The sequence below is a fragment of the Cygnus atratus genome, chromosome 15 (assembly GCF_013377495.2).
Source record: "Cygnus atratus isolate AKBS03 ecotype Queensland, Australia chromosome 15, CAtr_DNAZoo_HiC_assembly, whole genome shotgun sequence".
NCBI classification, from domain to species: Eukaryota; Metazoa; Chordata; class Aves; order Anseriformes; family Anatidae; genus Cygnus; species Cygnus atratus.
This window is the reverse complement of record NC_066376.1, coordinates 12,235,493-12,263,441: the sequence shown is the minus strand read 5'-3', so window position 1 is coordinate 12,263,441 and position 27,949 is coordinate 12,235,493. Positions and strand designations below refer to the sequence as shown.

The 27,949-nt window shown below is 43.1% G+C and overlaps 1 protein-coding gene across 1 annotated transcript in view; it reads right to left on the bottom strand.

Moving 5' to 3' along the window:
- Positions 1 to 27,949, bottom strand: part of DNAAF8 (dynein axonemal assembly factor 8) — a 96,563-nt gene that overhangs the window by 42,000 nt on the left and 26,614 nt on the right. The window contains exons 11-16 of the mRNA XM_035549110.1: positions 24,766 to 24,957; positions 22,042 to 22,197; positions 16,670 to 16,864; positions 7,523 to 7,639; positions 5,167 to 5,311; positions 2,677 to 2,989 (exon numbers count right to left, since the gene is read on the bottom strand). Of these exons, the coding sequence (XP_035405003.1) occupies positions 2,677 to 2,989; positions 5,167 to 5,311; positions 7,523 to 7,639; positions 16,670 to 16,864; positions 22,042 to 22,197; positions 24,766 to 24,957 (1,118 nt within the window). The remainder of the gene's footprint in view (positions 1 to 2,676; positions 2,990 to 5,166; positions 5,312 to 7,522; positions 7,640 to 16,669; positions 16,865 to 22,041; positions 22,198 to 24,765; positions 24,958 to 27,949) is intronic.

Here is a 27,949-nt window from a genome sequence, read left to right as displayed (position 1 = left end):
TGAAACCACCATTTCAACCTCTTGTCCATGACGTGAACTGCATCAAGGTCTCTCTGATTGAACATCTCTCTCTGTATTACTCCCTCTGAGGCTCTCTCTGTTCAATAAGTACCTAATACAAAGTAGCCAGCTTGGCAAGGAAACCTGGGAATCAAGAGATAGGTCAGGCTGCATTAGCAGTATTTTTCCCAGCCACAAATATATTACAGCTGCTATTCACTTTCGGTTCTTTAGCTAGAGTTTAAGCAATTTTAAAGCTATCATGATACTCCTCTGCTGCTTCATGTTGGGCAACAAGAACTATCAAGTCTGGCAGAGATGCTCATGGCAGTGAAGCCTCTAAACATTTCTGCATTCCCAAAAGGTCCAAATTATGGCATGGTGAACATAAGGTGTGGTTCTGAAAGCCAGGCACTGACAACGCAAATGGCACTGTAAAACAGTTTGGCTAGGTCTGTGAAGTGCAGGCTGTTCAGGCAAACCTGTCTGCCTCATCCCCTGCTACTGAGTCGGCTGGAATACATCCTACTTGTTGCTCCCAGGAGACCAACAGAAGCCACCAATATTTGCAAGTAAAATTTGAAAAAATGAATTCTGAGGTGCAGTTTGTATTCTGATCTCCCAATGGTCTGAATTACCAGCATTAAGAGAAAGACAAGCGCATTATTTAGAACATAGCACCACTCTGGACTGGCTAAGTTGTACCAGAGGAGCAGAATTCATCATCTTCGTAGGAGGAAAAGCATCCCCGAGGAAAACAAATAAATAAAATGAATGAAACTTTTCCAAATTGAGTTTTTCAAATCCTAAAACTAACAATGACGAGAGTCACTGTTCATGGCCAAACAAAACTGACAATCCCCTCTATGTGCATCAGATTGATTCTACATGGGTGCACCTTGCCCCTTGGCAGAAAGCACCAAGAGGACTGCAGAACAACTTACCCCAGGTTTGCTGCCATTGACAACACAGTGATCCACACTGCACTGAGCAACCGGGATCTTCAAAAACCTGTCCAGAACTTGCAGGTTCAGGGCCCTATATGAGTTCTCTCCAGGGGAGTTTCACCACATCAGTACATATTTGATCCAGTAACATTAAAAGGAGACGCCCAGGGTCTGAAAAATCCAGCCTGTAAAGGCTGACACCCCACGTGATTACACAGGTCTGTGTGACAAATGACAGCCAGGAGAGGAGGTCTGAGTTTCATGTTATCCTGGCTGGTGGAAATTCCTTGAAGCCCTAAGCCAAATCTTTTGATAAAGCACTGTAAAACAAATGTTTCAAGGCTGAGATCCTGTGCCTGGAACAACCAAAGGAGTGTCTTTCAAAAGCCAAAAGAATACCTGTGTCTCTTCTCTTCCCTCTGCAGGCCAGCCTACTCTGATCTGTCTTTGTAACAGTCTCAGGAAAGGATCTCTGAGCACAGCAGAGCCCTTCATTTACTGAGTGTGGCTCGGTGTGGACTGAGTGTGCTTCCTGGGTTCTTAGGTTTAAGTCTCCATCCATGAAGTAGCAAAATTGTCAGGAAGGGAATGATTGTTAGAAAGTGCTTCATCAAAAAAAAAAAAAAAAGCTGCAGAGAGGTTTGGGAAAAGAGCGCTAGGAAGGAGTGCTGCAAGAGTGTTCAGGCTACTGATCTCACCTTCCCTCTGCCTCTGTACAGCTGCAGACCATGTGCTGCTCAGTGCTGACTTCACAGAGCTGAACAGAAGCTTTTCTCCTTTCCTCTCATCCCTTTCCCTGACGCACCTCTGCTCTGCTGAGTAAGGTCAAGAGCAGACTTTCTGGCAGCCTACCATCATTGCTATGTTGTTGTCAACCAAGCAACTTTAAGAATAAAAAACATTAGATAGGTTTTGCCTATCTTGGACAGAAACGTGAGCCTTTGGGGGCTGTAGTCCCCCCACCTTGTAGTACTACATAGCAGAGCACAGGCACTGTAGGTTGCATGATGGATTAATAGCTACTTAATAGCCCATTTCCCTCTGCAGCTATATCCAGCCCCATCTGAGTGCAAGATTCCAGACTCCTGAATCTCACTTGTTCCCAGCACTTTTTGGCACCCTATTGCTATACCACCAGTTCCTAAATTGCATTTCTCACACTGATTGCTTGAGTTGAGTTTATAAGCCACCTTTTGTTTTCACAGACTTCTGTCATAACTCTCTGAAGAGCCTTTTCCATCTGAAGCTCCTTATCTCCAATCAGTTGATAAGGATGGGCAAAGCTATTCCTGGAGAACAAGCTCCTCAGAGGCACACAACCTTGAAGCATTTCTCCAGCACCAGGTACAGCTGAAAGAGATTTCAGATCAGGCTGATCAGCTGTACTTGGCACAGCAAGGACCCACGAGCAGGTGCTGCAAGTGTATGAATTACAGGCCTAGCTACCTGGGAACACATGATGGGAGGCAACTGCAAGAGTCCCACACCTAACACAACCAGAAGAGACAGTCTTGTGAGAGACTGAGGGCTTTTACAGACTGTAGTAACATATGTGAAAATGGAAAATGTACAGATTGCTCCCGTCCATTACTCTTGTTCATTCAGACCTTTAGCAGAAGACTAATTGATAAAGACAAAGCACACTAGCTGTGTGCTTGTCTGCCATCCATGTCATACTTTGCCTGTGAGAACTACCGTAGCTCAGAAGCATGCAGGCCAGTGCCATCACCTCACTCTGTTGCATCTGGAAGCTGGATCTAGGACACCACCATGCAGTGCTGCATGAGCAGCCCTCCCTCCGAACCAGAGGCACAGCTCTCTGTGCACACGGCTGTCCAGCTGGGGCAGGTAAACGAGAGGCTCTGCTTGGCTCCTGCAGTAGATGGCATTGATGGAACTGCAGTCTGTCACGCCAGCCAGCTGCGGGTCAGATGGCCCAATGATATTCTGCAAGGTGCTACGTGCTTTTGGCCCTCTCACGCCCAATGCCAGCACTGGTAGCACCTTGCCCATCTCTGAAGCATAGGAAGAAGGCAGTTTTTCTGTGAAAGACAAAGACACGTGTAACTAAAGCATGGAACAACCCACACCAAGGTCATTCATTCTGCTCAAGTGCTCTTTTTAGCTCTGTCATAGGGGACTTAGGCAAAGTAACCTACTGGTTACCTGTCCTGTGGGTGTTATGCTGGCAACCAGCTGTACTTTTTTACCCAGTAGTAATTCTGAGATTACTCAAGGTAGCTTACCTGTTAAAGGAGTGGGTTGGCTTCTTATTTGCTGTGGAAAAGGATGTGCATGGGGTTAAATACTACACAGCTGATACACTAGAAGCCAGCACTTTAACTTCTGGTGCTGTACGTTGTTTGTATTCATAAGGAAGGCTGGTGGGATTGAAGGGGAGACAGGGCAAGAATAAGGGCCTGAAGAGAAGAATGTTTTCTGTAATTTTCATCAGATATGGGAAAACTGGGAAGGGAATCACAAGCTGGATATCCATCTACATCTTTTCTAGATCATTTCTTCTGTATCAAATACAGATTTTGCATTACGTTGCCTAATGTGTCCAAATATTCGATTTTTTCCTTTATTTCCCCTCCAGGACTTGAATTGTGGCTTTCCTTATTTCCTGCAACAATTCTTCCCTACACCTCCGGCAAACCCTTCTCCACATTCACTTCAGCGCTATTTGGGTCCAATAAGTAAACCCAGTAAAGAGCAAGTTTTTCTCCTCCACATTTCTCACTGTGTAAGAGCAGAAAGACGTGTCATTCTCTTCCCTGGAGTTTAAATGTATTCATTTACATCATTAGTTGCCTAAGAATCAGAAACCAGAACATAAGTCTCCAGAACAGGTAGACAATGGAGAAACTGACTGAAAATACTTAAAATAATCATTTTAAAGTTTTCAAGCTAAAGGTAAAAATCCAGTCTACAAACTCACATAGCAGTCCTCGGCTCAAATGATTTGTCCCTTCATGCAAAATGTTCCTATTTAGATACAGGGTACAGAGCACTGAAGCAGATCTGCTGCCACTCATCTCTTAATGACTGGTGATTTTATGGTTTTCTTACTCATTTCTGAAGTCCTTCTTCATTTCTGCAGCTATCAATATGAATATATTACACGCATAATGCTGAGACAACTGCAATCCCATTTCTAAAGCAGTCTGCTCGTATGGTTTTCAAATGTAAAAAGAGGCAAGGAAACTGCAGGATATTTCTCTATTTAAGCAGGTCTGCGCTCATCTTCTGTCTAAGCAAACGGAAGCCTGTTTCTCTCACTCTGTCTGCCCACAACTTTCCCCATGAGAAATGGATTGCCTGTATTCACTACAGTGCCACATGCAAACCTTCCAAGAGAACTTTTGGATTAAAAGAAAGCACAAGCCACAAAACATTTCAGAGGCTCTCTCTACACCTTGCAGCTAGTATAATTGCTCATTGTTCTAAGGTTATACTGCATTATCTACTACTAATATTCTATACAAGCTTTGAGACAGGCTTCATTATGTCTACTTCACAAATGGAAGACTTGAGTGGCATGGGCCAACATGTGGCCATTGGTGTCTAATGTTAAGGGCTTTGAGATTTGACATCGGGGACTCATACAATTTTTGTTCGCCTTATCTTTTTGGTCTCTCACCTCAGACCACCTTCTATTGGCAAATTGTGATGTTTTGATGATGGCTTATCAGACAACATAATTACAGGATGGATAGATCTGTAGTTTCCTTTCACACATTCTCCTAAAGGTCAAGTAAAGACTGAAGTACCAGAGGCGATGGGATGGGGGGAACTGAGGAAGAGAGGCTGGATTCTCTGCAGTACCTGCAGGAAAATCAGTAGGAACTCATTTGGTATACCTAACACATGGGTCTAATCCTGCAGCTTACAGCACTGCAGTCTGGGAATGGTCTCTACAAAGGAACAACAAAAGCGGTTTGAGACACACACACATAAAGGACTAAAAATTCAACTTGGAGTAGTTGAATTCTAGCAACACTGGGAGTAGATAGAAAGAAACAGTCTAAGGTCTTTTATCATTTCCTTTGCAAAAGATATAGGCAACTGATATGATGCTCTTGTAAATCTGATACCCTTTTCTCCATGTCCGCAGCACCACATCATTCTTCACCTTAGTAGAGCTAAAGATCTTCACCTCAGCATCATTACACAATGGAATCGCTGAAGGAAACGCTGAAGGAAAACTAGACCTCACCTGAGCTAGAGAGCAGCACATCATGCTGAGGATAGAGCAGGCGGAGTCCGCAGACATCCAGACCAGAGCTGAGTACCAGCTGCAACATGTGATGGGTAGCTAGGGAACTTCGGAGGAGAGTTTCAAACAGCAATACCATGGCAACCTGAACAGCAAGAGCACATTGGAGGAGTGAGCCAAAATGCTTCCAAGCCCACAGTGACCACACAGCTGTCTCTTCTACTCACCTTAAATTCCCATGCCCTACCTACGCTACAAGAGCTATAAAGAGGCTTTCTTTTCTTCTGTTTACATGCAGTTCAGCACAGTAGGCTTCTAGCTTCAGATTGAATCATAACGATGATAATTATGATTGAATAATAATTATGTACTACTACTGAAATAATTGTGCCTTTTGTCACAAAAACCTGCTAGTAAAAGACTGCAAGTTCTCTGGGGCAGAGAATAAAGTGAATCACTCTTATTTAACTCTGCGTACTACAGAAAGATGGTCCAGTAATAATAATAGACCAACTGGTTGTTTCCTTATACCTACAAAAAGGCCAAAATCAACACAAAAAATGATTCAAAAGGCAGGTACATCCCCGGTACTGTCCCAGATTTACCTTTTGAACTTTTCCTTACCAGATGAATGCAATTCAGCTCGTCCTGACACACAGGAAGACATACGCTGTTACATACTGAATGTCTATACCCAAAAGGAAAGCAAACTACTTTGAGCTCTGCACTCTCCTATCAGGAGGAACTTATTGTTTTGAAACACAGATGCTTTACAACAGAAAGTTGTGTGGTGCTTGACATGCTGAGGGCAATAAATCGTCTAGCTGAGGATCAGACAAGCATGGTTGTATTGGCCTCAAATTTGTGCGTGGTTCTCCTGGGTGTAAAGACACAATGCTATCCCCAGCAGCAAGCTTTATGTCTGCAGTGAACGCCAAATGAATTCATCACTACTGGTCACTTTAAATGAAATGCTACTTCCCGATAAACACACAACAAGGCTTATAACATCATAATAAATGAAGATATAAATTTACACAAATCATAAAAAAGTAGTCTAATTAGGAATAAAAGCTTTATTTCTTTATGTTCGTCTAGCTCAAGCTCTCCTGATACTAACCCAGTGATCACAGCAGCCAGTAAGGAAGCTTTTTTCTGTAGCAGCTATAAGAGTCTCTGGGGTCTGGCTGCCTGGGCTCTAGGCCAACTTTGATAATGCAGCTGTCCAGCACTGACAAACCTCAGTAACTGCTGCCTCCCTTTTGCCTGGGAGCCAGCCACTTGGCTTTGGTCTCTGAGCTTTGTTGCAGGTATGCCCGCGGCCAGTCTCGTATGTCACTGATTCTGGCCGTTATCCTAATCTGCTGACTTGACCTTCTGGCTTGGCCCTGTCCCTATGGACTCTTTGGCTGACCCTGGTTACTGGACCTGTTCTGCTCTTCTCACTTGGGTAACGTGTGACTGCACCCTGCCAAGCGAGGTGGCTGGCCCTGCCTGCCTTGCTTAGTCTCACCTCCTGGCTTGCCACTTCCTTACAGGGCATCCTGCCCTTGCTGTGAGAGATTCTGTATGGGCCTCCCAGTAGGACTCCTGAGGCGAGTCGAGGAATTGTCATGAAGACATACGAGGCATTTCCTGACTGTGCCAGGTGCCCAATATCTTCAGTAAATAACTGTGGTTTTCTAGTATCTTCCAGGAGGCAAGCCTGGTACAGCTAACTGGCCAGACTTGCTGGTTGTTCAGGACAACATAAGGTATCTGCATCTCCCTGATTCACTCCTAACAGGAAACTGAACTCGTCAGATCAAACGTGCCAGGTTGTGTTGTGCAAGAGCTAAGAAAGGTGAGTTACCCCAGGTAAAACGTTATCATATCTGCACAGGGGTCCAGTACATTTTGGTATGCACTCCTACACTGAGGTAAAGATGAGCTAATTCAAGTTACACTGACCTCTTCTTCTGGGTTAAACGACGTAGAATTACTTTCAACTTGTTCCTACAACGCAGTTACTGTAGGTCAGGTAAATAGTACCAGAGGCTTCAGAAAAACTTGGATTTCTGAGCACAAGTTTTATAAAAGTTGTGTTGCACGCTGGCTTGCGGTCACGGGGCTTTGGGTTAGCAGAATTTGTCTGTTGTTACTGATCTGTACCCGGTTGGTAGCAATTTCTCCAACCCATATATTTCATAGTTTAATCTTCTGTGGCTCAGAGCAATCGGTATATCAATACCACTGACACAAAAGACTCAGCTTATTTATGTTTGAGTGAGAAATACTTCAAGTTGAGTATTTGTACCAAACCTAAGGATTGAAATATTTCAGGTCACTTAATTGTGATTATTATTATTATTTTTACCTCAGTGTCTATGTCGCTGCAAGCCTCAATGTTGCTGCTATTAGGGAAGTATTCTTCATCAGTTTCTACTGTCTGCCAGTAAAATCCATTTGGCACTGCAAACACTTTCTCCACTGCCTGAAACACACAAATGATATTTCTTACCTGTATGTTATTTTGATCCCTCAAAATCAAGAGCTAGGAAAAAACATTATGGTTAATTTTACAGCTAAAGAACATATGAGGATGCATAATCATGGATTAGAGTTAGTAGCCCAGTGTTGTTCCCCTACCATTTACCTTCCTGCATCTGTACCACCAACTCCAGTGAAATTATATCCCACGAATATGACTTTGCAGCTGCTTCCTGAGGGACTGAACCCTCCTAGGGTCCAACACAGTGGCCCTCCACATGGGGAGCAAACACTAACATGAACAGGAGTCGCATACAAAAGGCAATGCAGAATCAGGCTCAGCAGCTTGAGACCCTGTTTCTCCATGATCATACTGGGTATCCAGCAGAAAAGAGCTTTGTAAAGCGAATGCTCTTATTAACCAACCAAACAGAAGGCAGAGAAAGAATTGCATGAATTTTTTATGTGCCTGTAACTAAAATAGGACATTTCTCCTGTGTTCATGTCACCACAAGTGGCATGTATCTGTAAGTCTTACTGTGCCATATACTCCTGAACAGGCAAAAGACTCTGGCATTTAGGTCACAGCATTATAGAAATGTGGCATTTCCCAATCTCAGCACGTTATTCTGTTTCTCATACATTTTCTGGGCAGTCAAGCATGCAACCTGTACAAGGGCAAGTTTAAGGATGTTGAAGGATGTGTCACTCATCAGAATCTGCTGTGACTTCATGCTTCATAAGCAAGGCCATAGTCCAGGAAGGAATACAGCTTTTGAAAGTCACGTTTGCCAAGTTCTTTTTTGGGAAAAAGCGTTTTTTTTGTAGCTACACTGTTCTTGAGCATCCCAGAAATATGGGTGCATTTAGGCAGAGTGCACATTGGGCAGAATTCCCAAGACAAAAAAAATCGTCCCTTTTGAGACATAGGCTCAGAAGGTGCAAACCTGAGTATTTTCACTATTTTTAAGGTCTCTACTTTGACTTTCAGCAGTCATGAATCTGTCCCCATCTCATGTGGTTTTGTTCACATGCCACAAAATAATAATAAAATTCTTTTTTTTTTTTTATTTCAACATGGTCCCATCAAGACTTATTATGAATATAAAATGTATTAATTGCATGAAGAAGTGTCCATTTTAGAATATGAGGTACATATAATGCTCTTTAAGTGTATAATCACAAAAGAGATTAGAGATTTTTTTTCACTGCTTGGCAAAAGATATGCACTTCATATCATTTGAGAAACGAAAAACAACATCTACAAAGTGAAATTTATTTCAGTGATATTAAAATCCCTCTGACATCTGCCCTTTGTGTTTTCTCCTTCCTCTATTTTCTATGCTTCATACGATATTTGCCTAAAAGCAGAACCAGGGATTTCACTTTTCACCTGGTTTCAGTCAGCACAACTACCCCAAGCTAAGTGCTCTGACATTGCTCAAGGATTCGTTCATTTTGTCTTGCAATTCATCGTCCACTAGCCTCCACATGTGATATTAAACATGGTTGCTGTGGAAAACATTGGAGAAAAAAAACCACATTGATTTAAGGAAGCAGAAGCTCCTCTTTTTTCCAATGTTTGCTGCCAGCTCCTGCATACAACACTGGCATGGTGCAGTGAGCACAGAGGGATCAGACAGGCCTTCCAGAACAGGAATGCAGCAAGACCCCAGACTTCCATTTATTCAATCTGTTCCTTGAGCAAACGTCAAGTCTATGAACTTCCAAGAAGGAAAAGAGGAGGGCCAAAGGTGGACAAACCAACTCCAGCCTACATTGCCATGGGAACCTTCATTACAATCATCCAGACGCAGAGGACACAAGCTGGGAAGTCCCAGGTAAAAAGCTGACCTTTACAAAGTGCCGTGGTGTAAGCTGCGGATCAGCTGCGATCCGAGGCAGCTTGGCTGGCCTCCCTCCCCATCAGAGCAGGGATCTGGCCACACCTATTAGGCAATCAAAGCCCATGGGAAATTGTTCCTATGATCTGTCAGATTCTGTTTTCTAGCGGCCAACATGAATGTGATTTCACAAAGCAGCAGAAAATTAAGCTTGAAAAGCCTTAGATCTCCCAGAAAATCCTTTTTCTCCTGGGTAAGAAAATACACATAGCTGGCTGCAACACGACGGCCTGTTTTGTTCAGTCCAGCCAAAACGTTCAAGTGGAGACTCCTGACACCACCTTCCCATGCAATGCACAGGAAGAGAAGAAAACAACGCTCCCATGCATCAAGTTCAGTTGTTATAATATTGAGATGAGCCCTATTTGACAGGCAACACACAGTGATCCTCCCCAGGTAGCTGAGTGACCCCACTCTTATTGAAATAATTCTGGTGATTCTGACACTCTTTAGCTTTAAGCTACTGTTTTTAATATTTGGTGGGTAACACTACTTGCAGTGTTCCACAGTGAGAGACAGGGTAGGCATGAGAATTGCGTTGGTTTCACCTCAGGGCTGGTTCTTCTCTTATGCCTCTAACAATATTACAGTAGCTGTAAAGCTTCTGTGCAAACACAGCAGTTCAGAAAGTCTCTCCCAGGCTAGCTGATACATCATCTCTGAACGCTGACCTGTCTCTTGACAGAGACTCCCTCCCCGAGCACTGTGCAGAATGGTAAAGAGGCAGGCCAGCCTTCAATACCTACCTGAAAATGCCTCTTCTGAAAGGCTCTGCAAAGCATCCTAATAATCTTCTATCTCATGGGAAACGCATTACACCGGTGAAGAGAGGTACCCTGTGCTCAACCAATGGCAGCTATAGCAGCCCCTGGGATACTTTGACTTATGCTGTGACAGGCTCCAAAACCCCAAATCATTTAACCACGACCATTTCCAAGACCTTCTCCCCCACCTCCTAATGTAAGAAAATGGGGTTTCTTACAGCACTTACATCTTCTCCGTACATACTGCTGCTATCAGAGCAGGAAGGGAAGGGCTCGTCTGTAACTTCCCATTTGTAGGTACTCTAGATTTTTGTCAAAAATTATCCTTTTTTTTTTTTTTAATGGGGAGACAAATTCTGATTTCTGTTACCTTAAAACAGTGGAAAAGAACGATTTACACCATAGCTAGGATCGAACACACATCATTTTTCAAACAGCATTAAAAAGAAACCCAGAGCCACTGCTTTGTTTCAGACAGCATTACTGAGATGAAGCCAGACAGTTATGGGAAGGAAATTCACAGCAGAACAAAAACATGTTGTAAAATACTGAGCAGAAACATGAATAAGCACATTTTAGAGAAGACTGGAGCTGTGTGCAGCAAAAACATGAGTCTAACTGTCATACAGAAATATGACCAAATCCAGTATCTCTTCTTCTCGCTTACAGCATATTCTGTTCTCATTTCCGACAACAAAGAAATAGCTTTTGCCGTCAGATATCTAAGAGAGTCTTTTAAGTTGCAACAAGTCTTCTAGACTGCTTCCCAGCCACAGCAGGAAAACAGGAAGAATTTTTATGTACTCCACAATCTCATCCCCTTGCACTCAAAGTGCTTTCTAACACAAAGACTTGCTCAGCCATTATCACTAAGACAGCACCTATATCCCTAGGAGATAGATGGTGCATCCCCTCCCACCTCCAAAGATAGCCTGTGAATCCGATACGTCTATAACATTTCAACTCCACTGACCACTTCAGCAGCAGCAGAGGAAGCACTATTCTCATTCTAGCAAAGGCTTTGACATTAAAATTCAGGCAAGGCTCATGGCTAATGGGATACACTCAATCATGCCGCTGAGTTAGAGTGCACTATCCTCAAACTTTCTCCTCTCTTCGCTGTCATAAACCCCAATGCATTAGTGCAGTATTCCCTGTGGAATACAGATTAACACAAACTTGAGTTTGTTTTCTTCACACCTTTTCTTCTCCATTCTGCATACTCCCTTCAGGTGACTGCAGATTTAGTGCAGGAAACATGCAAGCACAGCAGGAAGATCCCAGGTAGGGGAAAGTCTGGGGAGAGAGCGAGCTAATTCAGGACTTTGTCACTAAAAACATGCAGTTCTGATGACTGTATTTCAGGCAGTTTGAAGATGCATCTCCTTCTGCTTGCAACCCTTTTGTATAAGGAAAGAGACATCCTAAAACACAGGAGAATGGATGAGAGTAATTTCCACCCATTCTGCCAATCATGCACAGCACTAATGGCAAAGCACATTAGCTTGATAGTTCTTTCAAACTGCTCTCTTCTGCAACAGTTAGCAATGACCCCAATTTAAACATGAGCTACCAAACTTTAGGAAAAATGAACTGTAATGGTCTACTCTTCCCTAAGCGAAGTCTTCATCTCCATACAAACTTAGGCAGATGCCATTGTAGTCCCTTCTCCTTTTAAAAGGCTTGGGTTTCCTAGTTACAACTCCCAGCGACAACTTGAACTCCTGGCCTCACTAAAATCAACAGCACGACAAAAAATCAACAGGACTCAGCTACAGCCAGGCTGTCACCATCTTCCCTCTGTCTCACGAAGATGGCTGAGATACAGCCATGCAGCTCTTCTGCTACAGATTCATTGCTATCAACGCACGTAGAGGAGGCCCCAGGACAAATGTCTCACCCACAGGTGACTCATCTCCACGCGGACTCATCAGTCCGATGACGTGTGATATGTACGTAAGTGCTCTCCCCCAAGCTGGTGATACGGCTATCAGGCCGCCCAGCAGATGCAGGGTGCCAGACACACGGGCCCTTAGCATCAACTCAAGTAAAGATGAGACACAAGCAAGATTTGGAAAGCAAGGGACAGGATGAATAGATCTTCTGGTTTAGAACTTCAGCCGGGGCTTAAACAGATGAGCTGTTGGGCTTAGGGGCCAGCGTGTGCCATGCTGCAAGTCTCAGCATCCTGCTGGCTCTCCTGTTTGGGCATGCAGATGCGGAGGTGCTGTTCTGGGGGCTGTACCTCCCACATGTGTCGGTCCAGTACTCCAATGCCCAGTTTAGCAGCAAAATGATCAAGTCCTTCAAGCTTTGGCATCAGGCTCAGTATAAGCCTGGAGGAGGAAAGCATGGCCCTCAGCCATGCACTAACTCCGAGACCTTAGAGCAACACATGGATCAGGTCTGACAGCTGGCCAAATTGTGCTGCATGCCAGGTAGTTCCGCCTGCACCCTCCACCCATGAAACATTACATGGCCTAACTCAGCTGCTGCTTAAAGCTACTAGTTTGCTGCTTCTCAGACAACACGAAAGGAGAAGGGGAGAACACATGGGGCAATAATCCAAAACAGCGTAACGGCCAACACCCATGAAGCACTGACCCGGAGCATACCGGCAGTTATTACATTTGAGATGGTGTGAAAGGCAATGCCCATGCAGCCAAGGGCCTGAAGAGTGTCAGGTGAAAAGCTGATGTGGTAGTAAGTAGCAGTTCTCTGAGCAAGCCTCTTTAGCAGTGGAATTAAAAAGTTGGAGTAAGAGACAGTGGAAGATGCTGAAGCCACTCAGCATGGGTAAAGCCATGGTACTCATCAGTGAAAAAACATCACGGCATTCAAACTCTATAGCTCAGCACGAGCTTGACAAGAAGACCCTAAAATACAGATTCACAACTGTACGTGCCCTGTGGGCTGTATTGTAGGGAGGGAAGCACCAGGAAATGGAAATGTTAAGGATTACTTCCACCTGTAACATGCCTTTTTTCCCTTCCACTTCTCTAGAAGGTTCTGGTCCCGTTACGAAATTTTAGTTTGGAAAAAGCTTCCTCATTTCTAGTCGGAAGTGAAGAATCCAAAAAGCTTCATTGCATGATCCGGCTCCTTCCACTGGGACACCTCAGTCTGTCAGATGGCTTTTTCTACTCTTGCTTTGAATGTTGCAAAAACATTGTTTCTGCTGCTTCTCCTGGGAGATTTTTCAACCTCTCTGAAGTTTCACATCAAGCAGCTTCCCTCTCTCCATGCTATTTAGAGAACAGGTGCATCCCAGGCAGGGTTTTAACCAACGTGCCTAAATTAGAAGGGTCACCCTGAGCATGCTGTCACTGGAAATGCTTCTCACTCCCGCTTCAAAGACTACGTACAGAGTTCAGGCACTCGCATGTCCCCATTAGGTGCCTTAAAGTGCACAAAGTAACGAGCAAAGAATCTGTGCCCACTTTTCCATAGCATGAAACAGTGATTTCTAATTTCCTCAGCCATGCATTGCTCTTGTTCTACCTGGTTATTTCAGTCTTTGGAAAAAAAAAAAGTTTGCAACTTTCAAGCTTGAGTGTTTGTACATGTAAAGCTCTTCTGGTAACGCAGTCGCCACCAACTTACCAGCAGGAAAATCCCAAAAGTTTGCATTTGTGTTACAGAAATACCACATTAAAGAACTGCTGTACTTTCTGCAAGTCCTCTCCCACATCAAACTTCCTGTTGGTTCAGTCTCCACTGTTTAAAGTCTTTTTGCAGCATTGAGTTGCAACATCAAGGCAAGTTTGGTGCCCTGGATCCAGTTCTGGAATTCTCATCCTTGCTTAGCCAAAACTGAATAAAAAAATGGAGCTTTGCTTAAGTGAAAAGCAAAGAGGGAGCTTTGTGTAGACCTGCCTTCAATTAGTACTGTCTAAAACAAAACAAAACAAAAAAACGCACCTGTGCTGGAAGTCAGGAGGGAAACTAAAAAAGGAGCAAGTAGGGAACTGATCACCAGGAGGTGCAACAAAAGCAATTCCTTGGAGCTAAAAAAAAAAAAAAAAAAAAAAGAAAAATCACCTTCACTTCCACTTAGGGATGGAGGTTCCCTTCCCTGAAACCTTGCTGACATGATCACTCACCCTATCCTGCTGTGCCCTGACTCCTCTATCATGGCATGCATCTGTACAGGTTGGGAGTTCAACAAGATGCTCCGGGAAGCGTGCAAAAAGATGTCAAGTGGTAGATGGTGGGGCTGTACCTTTTGGGCACGGGCCCCAGGGTGCAGAGCACTGGAGAAAGTGCAATACAAAAGCAGTGTGCCTTAATGAAACAAATTAGCAGAGGCAAAAAGCAACAGTGCTGGCTACAGGTTTCCTGTGTCCCTAGGGTTAGTGCTTGCATCCTAAGGCTTAACAGCAAAAAGTACTTCCCTGTTAAAATGAAGTTCTCTTTTTGCTGACAAGGAACACTGTGGTTAATGACTTCTGCGGGGACTATGCCACCCCTAACCTAACCTGAGGTTTTAATGACTGCTCTGTGAGTTTACTCTTCATGTCTAAAGTGAGTTACCGGAGGTTAATAGGCAGCATGCATAGTATTAATAAGAAAGCCTCAAAAAAAGATTGCAAGAGAAAAGCAATCTGTTGGGGTTCAGAACAGACTGAAAAAACACTAGAACAATTGACTGAAAACAAGACCTTGGCTTAACCTTTAAGCACTTTGTTGAGTGTATTACAGCAACTGCTACCAATTGCATGTAAAGCCGTACACCGAGCTAGTCAGCACACAAGCAGATGGCAGTTTTACCTGATGTTCCTCCTCCCTCCACTCCTACCCGTTTGTTTCACCCACCCACCAGGGCTTGTGTTTCAGACTAAGCTACCTGGAGCAAGAACGGGTATTCACTGTATGCCTTTCCAACAGACAGCAGCAGGTCCCTTGGTCAACTCAGGTTTGCATACACCACTCCAAAATACAGTAAATCAAAAGCAAGTACGGATCACAGGCCCTGTACAAAGTTTTCAGACCCATGAAGTTTAAAAATGTGATACTGAATTTTCCACGTAGAATTTATACTGGGTGTATTTTAATGACACTTGGGAACATTCTCAGTTGGTACCACTTTGTAAAGCTTCAGGCAGACAACAGGGTTAGCTGCTGCCTGCTGAGAGGCTGGCTCATTGCGCCTTGCTTAGAGAAGTCAGCCTTTCTGTTTAACTGCAAGACACATCTATTAAAAAGCCATGATACATCGTGGTCTCAGTGTAATTCAGGCCTGGGAACCTGGGTGGCGCAGAGCATTTGAACTTAGGAAGAGAATGTGGCCTTTGAATTGACTTTCATTTTTCTATGGCATCAAGGCAAAGACTTACCCCCAGAAAGTGCTTGCTATCTTGCTGTTCAACTTCTAATGATTTATAATCCCCCTAATAGGGGATTTGCATAAAAGCCCTGACTGTTTTAAATGATGCCTTACTTTATGCCTTACAAGTATACAGCAGATTTATCTTTTACAAGTATGTCAGCCTGCTTTATTGCACTTGCCTGTACTTGAAAGCTACAGTGACTGCAAATCAACAATATTAAGCCTCCTTTTCCTTCAGAGAAGTGGGATAAACCTTGAGGCAAATTGCTGAGTGCACTGCTAAGCCCCTAAGCTTTCATGGCATTGATTCTCACATTGTAATAGTAATCCCCAAATCTGGTTGGGATTGCAGCGAAGTTCTCATGCTACATTATTTTCAGAACTAAACTTTGTTGTGAACCAGAATTGCAGCCTTCACAATTCCCTGGAATTGTATCTCAAGTTTTTTTGATGACTTAGGAATACTGGGAAAAAAACACGATCAATTAAAGGCTGGTGATGTCATGGGAAAGGAATAAGTGGAACATTCCCTCAAAAGGTATGGAAATCAGGTAGCATTCAGTGCTTCTTTGAAAAGCTGGGATAAATATTTACAGTAAAGTGGGAGAGGCAGTTAAGTACTTAGAGGCCTAAAAGCAATGTTTGATGCCCACAGGGAATAAACTCCCCGAGCAAGCCCAAGGTACATGAATTCTTGTAACATTACATTCACTTGAATATCTGTTATGGAACACTTGCTAAACTGACAGAAGTGAAAAAGTTAATTATCATTCTATTTCTAGACAGCATGAGGTGAATGTTCCTACAGACTTCTCTAAGAAAGCGAGTTTAATCACTTGATTTTAAGTGGTGCTATGTCCTTGTAATCTCATGCACTTCAGTGGAAAATCAACACTGCTTTGAAGAATTTATTTTCAAACAGAGTTTAAATGCTTAGCTAAACCAAATGAAAATACTTGTAACACGGGAAGAACAACGACTTCTACTGGACATAATGAGAAGAAAAAATCAGAAGCCCAAGCATTTCTGTACAGTACCTGAGGATCAGGACTAACAGTAGTGATGCAACTCAGCAGGACAGAGGGAATTTCAGGAGCAAGTGGATATAGCTGGTTTTGGAAGCAATTCACCAGTTCTGGTCTCCACCAGATAACATCTGGAAGCCACGTACAGGATAGAAATTCAGTAATCCTCTGGTAAAAAATGGATATTCCTTGGAGATCTTCTTCAGTCTGCAAAAAGTCAACAATTAAAATGCATTGGTGACAGGCACTGCAGCTCGCTGTTCTGTGCTGCACTGTGTACCTGTAACAGCTCTTTCTGCCTGCAACAATCCCAACCTCATGCTTCACGCATCTGCCATACAACTGCACTTCAGTGTCTCCAAACCAAATCTTAATTTAACCCCTCTGAGCCTCCCAGACCATCACAACCTGCATCCCTGCAACCAGAGCTTCTAAACTTGTCCCCTTACCCACAGAAAGCACACTCCTCCCACGATCCTGCTGTCACTCTGCAAAGTCTCCACTTCTAGGACCAAAGACAGAACTGAAGGTCCCGATACCGTCCGGGTTTGTGACACCAGAGATGGGACCTGAGAGCAGATGTTGTCTGCAACAGCCAGTTATGCCCACCAGCTGACTGTGACATGCTCACACCATGGCTTGGGGACAGGCTCCCATGTGGACTTGCCTCAAAGACCCCTTTGGTAAAGGGGCTGGGAAGATTAGCAGCATTGCCCTTCCACCACAGTCCTTGATACGCGTGGACAGCTCAGCTATAAAACCCCATCGTGGATGATAACTGGAGAGTTCACAGCAATCTTCGACTGGTAGCCAGACACTGGTATAAAGTAACTGGCTCATGACATCTGACAGCCCACAAATACTGCTCCAAAGCACATTACATACATACATCCTTCTTGAAGAGGGAGAAAATGCCGTACACCAGGTTACAAAACAGTCTGATACAATGAAACAAATTTGCAAAGGGTTTCATAGGGATAAAAATGAAAATATTTATTAATTTCAGGATTTTAAAAAAAGATTGATACTAATATTAATATTGATACATTAATTTTGAACACTGCACTGCTAAATTACATTTTTCCATTATTTAACCTCCCCTCTAAGCCCGTTGTTCTTTCAAGTTTGTTCTTAATTAGTCAGGTTTTCAGAGAACAAATTGGTGACCTCAATGAAACCCAATCAGAAATGAACAGAATTAGCAATTATGCAAAACATCTTCTCCATATCCTCTATTATAGCACCTAGAAATTAGAACTCGAGCAGTAAAGGTCTGCAAAAAAAAAAAAAGCCCCAAATCTCATGACAGAGATCGTGAGCTCTTTTGAACCACCACGGAATTGTTAAGTGATCGAAGCGTACAGAGAAGAACCATACTGCTCTGCATGGTGCTAGCGTGCCTAATTGGGAATGCTGAGTAGATTCTTAGAAAGCGTACTCTGTACAAATCTAATTCCCATCAGACATGCCTGTAAATGCAGCTTGTCGATCTGCATGCAGAAATTACAAGAGGTGTACAAGCATTTGCTCTAACAACTCAAGAAGCCAAAACCACGCAGGAATATTCACATTTTTCTCACTTTTCCCAATTGTTTGGAAGGAGCACTGAAATAAAACAAGCAAAACTAAACCCCAAAAAAGCAACAGAAATGGGATTAAAACATTGCAGAAGCACTTGATAGAGGAACAGATGTCATCATAATTGAATAAGCCAAAAGTTAATCTGCTCAGGACAGGAGCTTTTTCCTTGAGAAACCGTTATTATATTCATAACCATGTGAAAGACATAGATGGCAGTGAAGAAGCTTGTAAATAAAGAGCTGATGGCTTACAGCTCTGTAATGTAGCTCACCTCCAGTTACTAGTTACTGAAAAAAAACCAAACACAAAAACCAAAGAAACACCGCAAAGCAACCAGCAGCACACTAAGCTACGTGAAAGCAGCAGGCTGTCTTGTTCCAGTTGCTGGTGATGAACTGTACCCCAGCATTACTTGAGCTGTGACGCTAGGGCAGGCACCAAGCCACAGAATCACATCCATCAAAGCCAACGAGACTGATGAACACACTCAGGGTGTTCAGTCACACCAGGGGCGGGAATTATCAGTGAGGGAAGCTGGAGAAGGTGAAATCTTGCCTTCTTGATACGGATAGGTCCTCAGATTCTAGCAATCCACCATCTGCTGTAAAAATCGTATTCATATTACGATCTGAACAAAATCCAAGAACAACTGTCATTTTGCTGCTATCACAAGATACAAGTACAGACACACCAAGATGGGCATTTCCTTCCTAGCATCAAATAAGCAAAAATCTACCTACTAAGCTGTGTAGTCTGTACATCTCCATCTTTGGCACTGAAAATGGACCCTGGACTCTCCACTTTAAAAACATTAAATATCATTTGTCAGAATGCTGTTGGTTAAAATTTATACTACCTGGTATGCCTCTCTACACAATACAAAAAAAGGTAAGTAAAATTTTCCTACACTTTTGTAGTCATTCTTGGAGTCAGTAGATGCAGTAATAATGCCTGGAAACACTGATTTTTCCTGGATTTTCATATTTTGAAGGAAGCCCTGGTAACTGGTTCTTATCGTGCCAACAGGAGACGAACAGAACAAGAATCAGTAAATGCCACAACAAAATAATTTTATTATCCGATTCAACCATTAAAGTATTGTACATTAACTCTACAGTACAAAACTGAAGACTTAAGTGTGAAAAGTAAAGTCTACCACAGTTCTCTCCAACAACAGCTGAAGCTGTTCACGGGGAGGAGTGGGGAGACAGGACTAGTCTCCCCATTAGGACTAGTTGTTTTCCTCATCTCTGCTGTGGGCTGACGTTTCTGAAAGACTTTTGTTGTTCCTATCAGCTTAAATCTCCGTTGGGGAAAGAGCAGCAGCTTTACAAACGCCTCAAGAAAGCAAAACTGACAAAAGTCGTCGTTATCAAAATGACATAACGGTAGAGCCTCCAATAAGAGTTATACATAGTCTTGCTTTGAGCAACACCATCAAAATGCCTTGCCCGTTCACTTCCATGCGCACTAGCTGAACTCAACAGCAACATTAGCGGCTGGAAATGGGGCAGTAAAAAAGCATTTACAATTTATATGCGGACTGGAAACTCCACAAGGCTCATTCTGACAACCTCTGACAGAATCCTTCCCAGCTCCAAGCAAACCTTCGGAGCAGCCTGGGCTTGCACGTCTCAAGTTCATTTAATTATTTGACACCAGATACACATTTTGAGCATACTCAGTGCTCATCGGTTCTGATGCTCTGGTCAGCTGCTCATCTGAGATCAGCAGAGTGACAAGGCAACTGGACAGAAGACAGGTTAGTCCATATTCCTGTTTTCTCTGTTTCGCAGAAAACATCTGGAATTGAGTCACCTGAGACAGAAATCAACACTAAGCCCTTGTCCAGCCTAGCAGGCTGCTTAGCCTCATTAGCCCTGCTGCTTCTGCCAACAGATGCCCAAACACTAGCAGAAAGGTGTGGGGTTTTTTTGAGTAGTGTTTTAATCATGACATTTTTGCCAGCATCAATCATTTACGTGTGCAAGCACTGGAGCCGCAGCTGTCATACTCCAGGTTTTATGACACATCATGGGAAATTCAATCTTCACTGCTGATAGACAGGCAGCTGCGAGCAAAGAATGCTCTTTGCAGCTGAGCAAGGGAAGCTTAAGCAAGTTGTGCCCCCACAAGGAGGACATGGACCTATTAGAACGAGTCCAGAGGAGGGCTATATGGATTATCAAGGGGCTGGAGCACCTCTGCTATGGAGCCAGGCTGAGGGAGCTGGGGTTGTTCAGCCTGGAGACGAGAAGGCTCCAGGGAGACCTTACAGCAGCCTTCCAGTACCTACAGGGGGCTTCAGGAAGTCTGGGGAGGGACTCTTTGTCAGGGGGTGTAGGGATAGGACAAGGGGGAATGACTTTAAAATAAAAGAGGGTGGGTTTAGATCAGATATAAGGAAGAAATTCTTTACTCAGAGGGTGGTGAGGCACTGGAACAGGTTGCCCAGAGAAGCTGTGGATGCCCCATCCCTGGAAGTGTTCAAGCCCAGGCTGGATGGGGCTTTGGGCAGCCTGGGCTGGGGGAGGTGTCCTAGACCATGGCAGGGGGTTGGAATTAGATGATCTTTAAGGTCCCTTCCAACCCAAACCACTCTGATTCTATTGGATCCTACAGGATCTTTTCGGCATAGAGGAAGCATCAAGAATTAGCACATCCCTCTCCACATTCCTATTACCAGTCAGTGAGGAAGGATAAAGAGACAGTGCAGCTGTTTAGGTGAAGCAGGCATTCTCAGGAGTAGGAAATCCACCCCCAGCTTGCCAAACCCAAAGCAACCCCTATGAAGGTTGCTTTGAGCCACCTGGGAGATGCTCACCGTACCCATCAGAGCATAGGGCCAGTGTCTCAGCTAAGGTTGGTCAGTAACAGGATCATTAGTCAAGCAAGTGACCCACAGAAGGCCTCAGGTACAAAAGGATCACTGTTCCCCAAATATGCCTGGAAACATTTTCCAGCAAGAGCCAACTATATGGCATAGGCAGGTATAGGTATCTCTACCAGGCAAGAGTAGCAAGGCCACAGTAGGTCTCAGGGTAATACCTAACAAGCTGTCTCCACAAAGGAGAACAAAATAGTCGATACTCTGAGCATCTTGATGCAATCTGTTTCAAATTAGCTCTGTTAAAAGACAGCAACTCTGGGCCCTACTTTGTTCCATTTCACAGCTCTGCTGTTTTCAGGCCACGAGCTCATATCATGCCTTACAATACACTGTGCCACCTACACATGCTAGATTTTCAGCTTCTGTGCTAGACCTTTCGGCTTGGTGTTTTGGTGCACAGCACAGACTCTGTAGTCTGGCAGAGTTGAAGGAACAGAGTCTCGGGTCCTATCTTTGGGTCCTGACTCTTGGGAGCCAAATAGCAAGACAACATTCCCTCTCATAGGCCACACTCTTCACACAGTTAAAATATAACAGCACAAAACATAATACACGCCAAACATGTGTCTCCTCAGTCAAGTCCCTGCACTGTGGGGTTACAGCCACCAAAAATATATTAACAGCTAATGAGCAGCAGAGACAAAAGACTTTGCCATACAGAGCTGGTTTCTCATCTGCACATAATCTAAATTCAGCATAACTGAGGACAGCTTGAGTTGGCAATTAGCTGTAAGCAGTCTTTCAGTTCACACAGTACTGGGCTGTTCCCCCATTCTAATTTAGAGCAGCACTTATGCTTTTCTGTCCTGGCTCACTGAAATTTGAGCTTGAATTGCCTAGTCTCTAGTGAAAAATAGCGGTAACTGCCTGTGGCAGTTCTGTACGACTAGCAAGTGTAAAGGCTGCTACTTACTTTCATCTTCTGGATTTTGGTGCTGTTTTGGGCTAGAGATTCATCTGGTGGCATCAGACATGCATATAGGGCCAATCCATCCTCTTGCCAGGCCTGCTGTAGCCCTACCACCTGAAACGGAGCTTTGGGTCCACCTTCAATTTTCACAGGAGGCACCTGTAAATCCATTTGAACATAATTTCATTTTTAGATGGTTGTATTTTGAGACTGAAGGTAACCCCTTATCTTGCTCTGTTGCTTTTGAGTAGTCACATAATGTACAATAACCCAGGGAGCACTCTCACTTGATTAGTGGATTAGCTGTGGTTTAGCCACTAGCAAAATCAATAAAGACCAAATTAAATAGGAATAACATGTAGGTTTTGATAAGTCATAGGATTTATTTTCTCAGTGAGGACTCTCGTGACTTGCAAGCTGACTTCCACCAGTTTCACTAAGTGAAAGCAAGAACCTACATTTGTTCTTTAGTCTAACAAGAAATGAGAACTGAGTCCCTGTCAACACCGCACATTCGTGCCACTGCATGCTGCCTTTATCAATGATAATGAAATCAGTCCAATCTCATTTCAAAAACCAGTGCTCAGTGATTATGCCATTCTGAGGAGCTATTGCAGGCATCTTTAATAAGACTTCATCTTCCCTGTTAGGGATCTCTAAAAGCCAAAACCCCAGTCTCTATCCAGTGAATCCACCTTGTAGTTAGATTTGAGGTGATTTCTTTTTGACAGATTTTTTCACGTCCGCACCTGTGTGGGAGGCATTCTATCTGCCAATATACATATCTGATCCAAACTGAGGAGGATAAAAAGGGACTTTTGCCAACCCCAAGATGAACACTGGGCATCTTTTATCGTGAGCATTGGTTTTGTTCCAGAGACAGGATTCCAGGAGGAGAGACCACTCCGTTGGCTCACAAGGCTGCCCCAAATGAGGCTGAAACAGGATGCGTTTTAGCAATGGAATACACGAGAAACCTTACCATTGGGTAGAAAAAAGACAGAAAAGATATCCAAAACAGCCTGGGAAGACATCACAGCACTGCAAAGCATCCTGAAACTTGGGTAGCAGGTGAAAGAGGGCAGAGGACTATCAGAAAGTCAGACACAAGCAACCAAAGCCACAAGAAAGAGCAGCAACCATGTGAGGCAAAGATCCCTGACCCAGATCGTGTACTAGATGAAGAGACAGGCAAGTTTGAATTACAGGACTGTAATTCGTTCCCAGGGTTCTGGTGAATACTGAAACCACTTAAGCCTTGTTCTCATGGTTTACACCATCACCACGGTCTCTAGATAGATTAATAGCTCTGCTATTCACTGCATACATAAAACAAAGCTATTTACAGTGAGATAAATGCCTTTAAAAATATATTCTCAACACAAGGCGCGAGTGCATTTTCAAACTGTGGAATAGGTCAGTTGTATCACTCCAAATAGCACTATCAAGTCCTTGACTGCCTTGAATACTGGTTTGACACGGGGATTTCTGTAGTAGTTCTGCTACTGGAGAATGCTCACATCTCTACCACATTCCCCACTAGCAGAAATCAGCATATCTTCAGGGAAGTCAATAAAGGCACGCTGATTTACACAAGCCAGGAAGCCAGTGATTCAGTGGAATTACACAGATGATCAGCAGATGAGAATTTGGTCTAAAGTGCTTCAACTTTTCTTTCATTACAGAAACGCAGACATTTTCATTGCTATCCAACAGCTGTTTGGGAACCTGTTTGGAATCAATTTGTGGCTTTTACCCCAGTTTGCATTGGACATAAAGTCCACCACAACATTTGACCCTCTCAGCAGATGCAGCGCTGAACCCTGGAAGCTGAGATGCCCTTTCAGGCTTGAAGAGAGCTGCTGCAAGTCAGAGCTCAGGCATTTTAAGTGGGAGTAAAGGGAAGAAACCTCAAACTGCAGCTGTTCATGAGCTAACTATTTTCCAAATAGAAGATTCAGACTCTGGGGTTGTTCAAGTGGCAATTTTCATTAGCACTGAACTAACATTAAGGAACGTTGGCAATGTTTTAATGGAAGCATGAACATCATTAACAATTAATACTGTTTAAGTGGAGTTTAAGTGATTTAAAAGCCTTGTGCATGCTGTCCACTCACGGTGGAATTTACGTTGAGCGCATGGATAGGTATGCCAACATCTTTAACAAGGGAAAATAATGCCAACATGCAGGATGGGAGGAAAGAAAAAATACTTCCCGTTTTCCTTAGAGGAGAAGGGTAGCATCAGATGAATGGGAAGAGTGAAGGTTTCTTTAGAGGGGAAAAGGTGTGATCCAAAGGACAACTAAGACAAAACACACCAACACTTGTTTATTGCCCTCTTGGCTATCAGAAAGGATTTGTTCTTAAATAGAAGCGTCAAGACACGTGAATGGATGAAAATGTCTCCGTTTTGCTGCGGACAAAGTATAATACTTAGCCCTCTGCTTTCACTAGTCACTTTTGATTACTTTGAGTCTGCCTCACTATTTTTTTTAAATTAATACATTTATTTATTTTTACCTTCTCTGCCATGCTCTTTGTAAACTACAGGCACAATCCAGCAAATCTTGCATTTAAAGACAAGTTAGGACATAATTTCCCCTTTGTGTAGCCACTGTTTTGTAGCTGTTGGAAGAAAGCGATTTCAAGAACCTATTCACTGGAGGGAAAAGCACACCCTTAATCATGCAGAACCTTCTTTTGTGCAGTCACTGCACATACTCACCAGAGACAGAAGCCACGTCACAAGGGCATTGTAGATGTCGGCTGCTCTCAGCACTATGTTAGGCACCTGCCCACTGCACTGATCTGTAGATACCTGGCCACAACTTGACAGCCAAATTGTCATAAGCAGAACCTCATTTTTCATAGTGGCTGATCTAGGTAATGTGTCAATATCTGGCAAATAAGAGGCTTCCTGTCGAAAAAAAAAGTAGGAAAAAGAACATCATTTGGATTACTGGAACCGTGTTCATCATCGCGAATGAATTATATTCATTGCTATCACAGGAGGGACAATTAATATCTAGTGAGCATTTATCAGAGAGAAAGTGGGAGCCATAAAAGCTAGGTCGTTATATCAGTGACACATTCTGGAGTACTTCAGTTTTTCTTGGAGAGCTGTCACCTGGGTCTTCATTTAGCCTAATACTGCTTGGTAAATGGAAGATTATGTGGTCACAGCTGGATATAGCACGATCAGATTTACTTAGTATTCTTTAAGATTTTGTGTTATTTTTAAAAAAAAAAATCAAATGAACACCTTCAAGGCAAGCATAGCAGAAGTGTCAAAACTTTCATCATTTTCTGCTTCATCTACATACCTCATTCACAGATGATGACACATTTAAGTGAATTCATCACCTGTCTTTTACTTTAGTATTGATACTTGGTTATTTAGGATGCAAATCCATCTCCTTGAAGAGACCTGTTCTTTAACAAACAACCCCAACCTTGAATTGTGGGATTATAGTTTAAGGGATCTCTTCTGTTTCTCCAAAGATGCTGTAATTATTAGCTGGCTTGCTATTCCTATCTATATTCAGTCTGCTGTCCCTGACATTTCTTCTGTAAATTAGGAAACTAGTCCCTAAAATCATAAAGATTATCCAGTACACATTTGAGTATTGTTCCTCAACAGGTATGATCCTTGAATAAGGACCCTAAGGGCCCCCCCAAGGCATCCTGAGAGCATGTATTCTACAGGCTTCGACACACATTCATTTACAAATAGCTGGAGCTGTTTACGGTGGTGTTATTTCCAAGCTACTAGTTACAGCATCAGATGAAGGCTATGCTCAGCACTTCAGAGTCAGCAAAGCGCAACAGGACTGCACTTCCTGTGCACGTCAGTACAATCAGCCAACAGACTAGACTGCTAATTAAGGTGGGCAGAATTAATCTGAAGTGACCTACTGTAGTACGAGGCTAGCAGGCTCCCCTTTCTGTGAGCTGAGCTGTAGGAACACAGGAGGAGCACAATGAGAACAGAAGGGTGTTGAGGAGCAGCTGGGCAGTTGTTTCCAGTTGCTCCAAGTAACCCTTAATGAGGATGTCTGCCCATGCCTTTACACTGAATTAACCTTAATTTGATTTACCTGAATGTACTTTGGAAGCAAAATCAGCTAAATCCAATTAAAGCCACTTTAATTCTGAATTAAAACATTCACAAAGGTGTTTAATGACTGATCCACTTGACAAGTTAATGTAGCTTGACTTTTGTGCCTGTCCTCAAAACACAGGATTCCTTAAAATGGTTTTCAAAAAAATAAAACCCATAAATACAAAGCCACAAGCAGATCTACGGTGTTGCTCAGTTATTTTGCTGCTAAGGTAGCTGCCACAGACACAGCACTGCCTACAAGCACCAAATAAAAAGTGCAATTAGTAATAAAGGAAAAATAGTCATGCAAAATCTTCTGATGCTGCGGATCTGCAGTACTAATGTTACTGTAGTCCTGGGGAGCTAACATGGCTTTGACACTACCTTCTTAATTCTCCCGTGAAGAGGCCTGAAAAGAAACTTGGAGACTTTCAGAAAAATATGACCTTCTTCTATAGCCCGTTTGGAGACGTGATTCTTTCTTCCTCTCTCAGCAACCGTATGGGGAGTGCAATCAATGACTGGAGGTAACTCGAGAGCTACAGATTAAACCAGGATCTATTCCTTAAGCAAGGAATTTTAAACTTTTCCAAATCTACTTGGCCCAGCGGCATGGGAGGGCTCCATAAGTTCGCTGACCAAGCTCAGAAAAGAATTTCACTTCTCCATTTGTTAAGGTTCTTCCTGAGAGCGAACGAGGCTTTGAACATTGCTCTTTGCCCTTTTCTTCCTCTGTCAGCCTCCTTACCCAACAAAGGCAAAGAAGAATTTAACTAACTGCAGAAATACTAAGGCTAATGAACAAAAAAAATGAAAAGGAGCTAATCCTGTTTAATTCCAGGCAATAACTGCTGAAGTCAGCTACACTCAGTGCTTTCTTAGTATGCCTTTGCTCAGCATTGTCCAATTTACCTAGTCTACCTACAAAGAGAGTCCAATTTCCCTACACGTTACACTGACTTTTGTGACAGTATTAGATTGTAAAAAGATAAAAATGACTGAAATGCTGAGCTATTTTCGGTTGCTCTGGCTAGAATTGTGCTGTCAATCACAGACAGGCTTGCAGCTGATTGTACTCAAGTACCAGCAATTACTATAGAGTAAATAAGATAAAATTTCTTGTTTCCAAAGTGCTTGCTATTTTATTTTGCAATTATAGTTTACAACATTGCAGCTTACAACCCTTCAGCTTGATTTTCCATCCACCCTTCCACACCCAGTTCTGGCCACATTTCTCCACTGTGACACAACAACAGTGCAAGCAGAAGCATTGGCCGCCCTGAGCAGCCAAGGAAGAACATGTCTATAGGTCACATTAAATATACGCATAAAAAAAATTAAATAACCTACCCCCAAATCCACACTGAAAAGAAAGGAGGAGAAATTAATTGAAAGATGCCTTCTGGATACTATATCTTCTAGCTTTCGGTTACAAAAAAAAAAATGATTCAAAGGGATCTGCACAGATCTGCCTTTTTAAATCAGAGCTGTTTATAATCACAGCAAGCTGAAGCTTAGTGGATACAAGTTTGTCAGCCAAGACTAATGTCATTTTGTTTCTAATAAAATAGCTCTAATTGGTTAAATGATGCTTTTGTTGATGGTTTTTGAAAAGACTAGTTGGCATTGCTTTTACTATGCCTGCACACTGCCTTGGACAAACAGCTCTGTTGCCCTAGAACTGGGAAAGATTATCAAAGCTGTTAGAGGCTGGAATGACAGAGCAGCAGCTCAGGAGCCAAGGGGGCCAGCTAAGAACTTTGCTGCTGGCTCCCAGCTAGGTATAAGGCCGATAGCAAGTGAAAGT